The 6,291-nt window shown below is 31.7% G+C and overlaps 1 protein-coding gene across 1 annotated transcript; it reads right to left on the bottom strand.

The window, feature by feature from the left end:
- Positions 1-609: 609 nt before the first annotated feature.
- On the bottom strand, positions 610-1,323 carry LOC131625786 (non-specific lipid-transfer protein 1-like). Its single transcript, XM_058896621.1, has 2 exons — positions 950-1,323; positions 610-794 (listed from the first exon to the last, which is right to left on the bottom strand). Exons 1-2 carry the CDS (start codon positions 1,297-1,299, stop codon positions 773-775), a joined length of 372 nt encoding a protein of 123 aa, XP_058752604.1. The 5' UTR covers positions 1,300-1,323; the 3' UTR covers positions 610-772.
- Positions 1,324-6,291: the final 4,968 nt, after the last annotated feature.

Here is a 6,291-nt window from a genome sequence, read left to right as displayed (position 1 = left end):
TTGATAGTGTTGGAAATCGAAATTTGTCTCTGATGGACTTTCTTCATGAAAAAGATTTTACCTTAATTTATCATTTGACCGAAGTAAAATCTTGTTAAAAAATTTTCTATTTATTGTAGTGATTTAATGTATTAATTTAATAAACATAGAAAACACATGCTTGGTAGATTTATTCTCTCATTAACTAATCTTTCAAACTTTAAAAATAAAACACTTTTATTTTTTTATATAATATTTTCGACAAAATTCTATTTTGACCGCGACAAAACTCTGTTATGATGTGAAACACCGTTATTGTCGCGAAACATTATTGTTGCATCTTACAAACGCGAAATTTTTGGAATCAATATATGAAATAACAAAATCACATACAATTTTTTTATAAATGTTGTGATTAAAACAAATAGCGACAACTATAGTTTGAAATGTAACACATGTACCGATAGTAATCACAAAAGCACTTATGCGACAACAATCGTTATTCAAACCCTTGATTGTGATAAAACTCGATAGTATTTCTAGTTATTGTAATAACTAATTAACTCTAATAATCACAAGAGATAACATTGAAATCTAAATGTTAAAGTGGATAATAACTATTTTGCGACGAAACTCCAAAGATTTTATTTCAATTATAACTTAAACTCATAATACAATGACCCCTAATGGGATTTGAGTTACAATTGGAGAAGTTAAACCATCCTCTTTATTCTATCTTGGTTATTATCAAACCAAGTTTATTACTTATTAATCAAGTGCAGCTCCAAAAAGCTTAGTGTGCCCCGCCCCCTAACCTGCAGTGAGTAAAGTGAAGTAAAGATTAGGTTTTTTTTTATAAATCTTTGATAATGAAAAGTGTACCTTTTAGAAACAAAGATAAGAAAAGTTTCAAATTTTTTTGCTCCCATTTATAAAATTAAAGAGTGTTGATTTATAGAGATGTATGTACTTGCTACAATCCATGTTGACACCAATTGGAAAAGGTAATTTGACACCACACTTATCATGAAGACCCTGGACAGCATTAGGATCGAGTACGGGTATGCTGATTAAAGTTGATTTGATGCACTCACAAGCATCTTTACGTTCAGGAAGAGTTTTGGCTTGGTCATTAACAGTCCTAACACCATTGCAACATACTACAGGGATGGTTGGTCCTGGGTGCTTAAGGTACCCAAGGCATGGTATTAAGGAGACTTTTATTTGACCACATGTTTGGCCAGCATTGGCTAAGGGAATATCCAAAACCAAACATATTATAGCCAAGCAAATAATTTTGATAAGTATTGAGCTAGCCATATGTATGAGTGAGTGTAGAAGTGATGAGTGTTATGGTGTATAGACTATAGTTGTAAGGGATATTTATAGAGAAAAAAAGATATATTATTAATAAATTATTAATTTTTTTGTTTGTATATATTAATTTACTACTATTAAATCACATAATTTGTTTGTTAAAAATAAATAAGTTTTTTTAATTGAATATGATATATATTTTATTAATAAAATCAACATAATTAATTAATTTTACTAAGAAAAAGTTGCATATGACATAAATATAACACTTATAATGAAACAAAATAAATTGTTTTTAATAGGACTACTTATATAGAAAAGACTAATTTAATATATATTTTTTACTTTAACTTATCATGAGACAAAATAAAATGTTTTCTAATAGGACTATTTATATAGAAAGACAAATCCAATACTTTTTTTTACTTTAGAAAACTAAGCTACTATTTTTTTCTTTCCATTTTAACAAACTAAAAGGTGTATTTCTGTAATATTTGATTAAATAATAATGTGAAAAAGGAGATTGAGAAAGGAAAGCCACCTAAAGGTTAGGCTTAGGGTATCCGTTTTTCTTTAATTAGTTTCAGAAAAATAGTGATTTCGAGTTAGCTAATTGTTGGATCAAGCTAATTTTTGGGCACAAAGTTTGTAAGATAAATGCTACACATTCACCATTTGTATATTTGAAATAAGATAGTCAGAAAGAGATATCGTGTTTACACGAAACATGTTTGATAGAGATACTTTGCTAGGGTTTGAAATGAAACCTAAGTGTCATGGATCCTCCAGGGCAAATCATCAACATGGAAACTTTCAATGGTCGACTCTTATTTCTTGAATCAATCTTATGTCTTTATCTCAATCCTAAGCATAAAATAAATCCTTTAAAAAAAGATCTTCAAAATGTGTGGGAGATTGTTAGAACAAGATTTGGTTCTGCAATAATACCTCTAAATTTTGATTATAACAATGAGTATGTTTATATGAACAATTTTGGTACTCTAATGTCTGTTATTTTTGAGAATTTAACAAACAGGTTCTGATCTGATGAAAGGCGCTACCAAACCATCAGAAAAAACCAAGTTACGTTTCTGTACTACACAAGTTATACTGAATAGTAGCAAACCACTCCAGAAGGCTCTAAAGTTGTCACTCTGATACGCTTTCTAAAGAAACTAAGTTTTGAAGATCTGAAGACAAAGGTTCTAAAGAACAATCCAGATGATGAAGACTTATGTTTCTGAAGATAAAAGGTACTGAAGACCAAGTGTTGAAGACTCTGAAGACGTAGTTCTGAAAACTCTGATGACTTGAAGCTCTGAAGATCCCAGGCTTATTTTCTTTCTTCTAACTCATGCTCAACATAGCCTCTGAAGTTTAAGAAGAATAGAAGATAATATTAATGTGGTATATAGTACAAGGTACAAGCGAATGTTTCGTTCCACTACCATGAAAGGACAAACATGGCATACTATCTTGTCCCCCACGATTCAAGCTGCCAACTTTCTGAAAATTCCAGAAACACCCTCCAACGGGTATATTATTTTATTTGGCTATAAATAGGCTTGAAGACTCAAAGAGAAGGTTGTTCACTTTACACGCACACACACACTCTTGAAAGACTGTTCATAAGCTTCTTTTTATTTTTGTCAAAACTCTCATATTAATGTTTACTATCTACTTGTGCAGAAGCATTATATTGTAAACAAACTTTATTTTCAAATTGTAGTTTGAGTGTTCCTTAAGGGACCAGTTAGTCAGAATCCTTAAAAAGTCTAAGATTAGTGTGTCTTAGAGTTGTAAGTGAGTCACTCACTGTTAGCTTGTGCAAGTGTAATAATCTTGAGATTATTGGATTAAGACCTTGTTGATAAGACGAAATCACCTTAGCGGGTGGACTAGATTAGCTTGATAATTTTCAAGTGAACTAGTATAAACATACCTTGTTCTTTCCTTCTTGCATATTTATCTTTATTATCAAGAAACTACTTCTTTTAAAGGGGAAATTTTTTGGTCTTAAAACCCTATTCAAACCCCCCATTTCTAGTGTTTTTCACACCTTCGCACTCAAGTCAAGGAAGCTACGTCACCAACAAGGGGCGAATGATTTTTACCACACACTAGGGAAATAACCTCGTCAGTGACACTCTTCATTTGCTTGGTATAGGAAAACATGGGAAACGCCAAGTCTTGATTAGAGAAAATCCCAAAAAGTATAGTAAATAAATTGAACCACATCCTCCTAGGAAAAAAGGATTCAACGGTCCACCACCATGACTAGGTGGACAATTTCTATTCTCGGGCCACCATAAATGCATGCTCACATGTCTTTATAAATACCTCTCTCCTAGAATGAGAAAAAGATATATTCTCACTACACAACAAAACACCCAAAAAGATACAGAGTTCCTCACCTCACCTGTGCGTGCTCTATCCACACCAAAAAACCTTCAAAACAATCAAATGGTATATAAATGAATAAAAACTCAATTAAATCCTATTTATACATATTTATACAAAAAGCGGGGAATTATTCAGAGAATATAATACAAAAGAATCGATAAGTGCCACAAAACAATAGTAAAAATAACGAATTTCTAGCACTCAACACTCTCCCCAACTTTATACTTGTTTGTCCTCAAACAAGAAACAAACAACTCAAAGAAACGAAAGCGATCAACCAAAGAATCACGAATCGACAAGTTTTGAAAAAACGGAAACAAATGTATGGCTCAAATGAAAAATGGTACACACAAAGTAAACACTTACCACTAAACTACGACGATAACATAAACATGAAACAAACGCAAAGTAAAAATAATATACCAAACATTCTAAAACAATACTAGTTCAAAAATGAATCACACCTAGCAAAATGAAATCATCGGTAGATGACAAACACACAAAATAAGGTAATTTCACTCATCCACAATCTTGCAAACAAAAGACTAAATTATGCAGTCATCCAAAAATTATGTTGAAAACACAAATGCAAGAGTCACAAGGACTTTTCAAGGTTGTAATGTGGCTTGGTTAACAAACAAGCGATAATTCCTAAGGCTAATCGAAACAAAAATTTTCCCAAACCTAAGGGAGTGATCAACTCACAAAAGTTCAAACACAAAATTCCAATCAAACTTACTCATCAACCCACATTTCACATCAAAACACCATACTTATTTGCACAATTATTCAAACTCTTTTATTTTCTTTTGCAAAACTTTTCTTTTTTTCTTTCTTTTTCTTTTCACTTTTTTTTTTCACATATTTTTTTTTCTTTTCTTTCAACCTCATAGCAATCAACCAATAAGTACACAATCATTCTCTCCTCAACTTGAATTCAACCATATTATCAAAATGTGAATACTTCATACTTTCTTAGGCAAGATAAAAATTCAAACCAAAAATCATGGTTAAGGGTTTAAGAAAACAAAGAATTAACATCCATACAAAAATGAGAACCAAACACTCATAGACAAGCATTTAGCAAAAACAACATGGACATTGACAAAAAGGCTCAAAGGAGGTACTAATGATCACACACTCACAAGGTGAATTGACTATTTGGCCAAGGTAGTTGTGCTCAAAATGGAACAAAAATGCCTTGATCACTTTCTTGCATTTAAATAGTCAACACAAACAAAAGATTAAGCATAATAAAATCCAGTTAGAACAAGACTTGTGGTCTACAGCATATGTGAACAATGGAAAGCTACCTCACAAAAAGGTGGGAACTAAAGTGATTCACAAACAAACAAGTATACAAAAGAATGAATGACATAAAAGTTGTAAAGAGCCTAAGTATCATGAATATGCTAAAGTCTAGAAAGCGATAAACACATACCTTGAACGTGTACAAAACTTTAACAAAATCATTACCATAAACTCGCAAGTCGAAACTATCAAACTTGAAAAATCACCTCAAATTCCTCAAGCAACTCAAAACAAGCTCAAAGACAAACATGCAACTATTAATATACACAAACTAAAAGACCATATGAAATTGTCTAAACAAATTTAAAAGTGAAGATTTGAAATTTAAGAACTGGTCCGATCTAAATTTGTTTAGACAATTGCATCACATTACCTAAACTAAACTAAACTAAAAAATATATACATGCTTGTTTTACGTCGTAAGCTCGACGCCTGTTATTTAAGAAAGTTCCTTCAAGTTACTTTCGCCCGGCTATTCCTAACCACACATAAGCAAACGTGAAAGGAAACAAACAATAATATAACAAATTTACAAGTATAGAAAACATGTATAAGTATAGTAAACATATACAATTATCAATATAAACAAGTGAGAATATACAATATGTGTGATATATACAAAACTCAACACTATAGAAACTATAGCAATGCAAATTCAATAAAACACCAATCCCCGGCAACGGAGCCATTTTGTTGGAGCGGTACAGCGGCAAGCAACAAAAATTAGGAAGTATTACTCCGGGAAAAATTATCGTCTCCACAGGGACTAGTGCATTGAACTGCCGTTCAACAGTTTCCATAGTTATGAGTTTGGATTGAATTTGTTAAAGATAAAAAATGGAAAAGTAAATATTAACACAAAAAGAATTCATTCTTTAGAGAGAAGAAACTATCAAGTATTGCATATAATCTACTCTTCACAAACTTAAACTAATTGACCGAATATACTCAACTTGTAACCTATCAATATTACCAGATGTCAACAACACCGCCCACAACATTATCTAAGTGAAGATCTCTCAGACACCTAAACAACACATGAGAAATCCGAGCTTCCTGTAAATGTCGATCTTTCAGACAAACACGACCACTCAGACGCACTAAGCACTGACACTAAGTGATTATCAACCTAATTCATCTCTGCAATTAAGTTAATTGAAAGTCATCCTAGATAAGCATTAGAGCCTTACATCTCTATAGCAACTCAAACACATAGCAATAAAGCGACAATCTAAGACAATAATCCATAAAAATATGAAAGCAAGTTTTATATAACATAAT

Source organism: Vicia villosa, unplaced genomic scaffold (assembly GCF_029867415.1).
Source record: "Vicia villosa cultivar HV-30 ecotype Madison, WI unplaced genomic scaffold, Vvil1.0 ctg.000236F_1_1_3, whole genome shotgun sequence".
Classification (NCBI taxonomy): domain Eukaryota; kingdom Viridiplantae; phylum Streptophyta; class Magnoliopsida; order Fabales; family Fabaceae; genus Vicia; species Vicia villosa.
The sequence above is the reverse complement of the archived record's forward strand: the minus strand, read 5'-3'. Positions and strand labels throughout refer to the sequence as shown.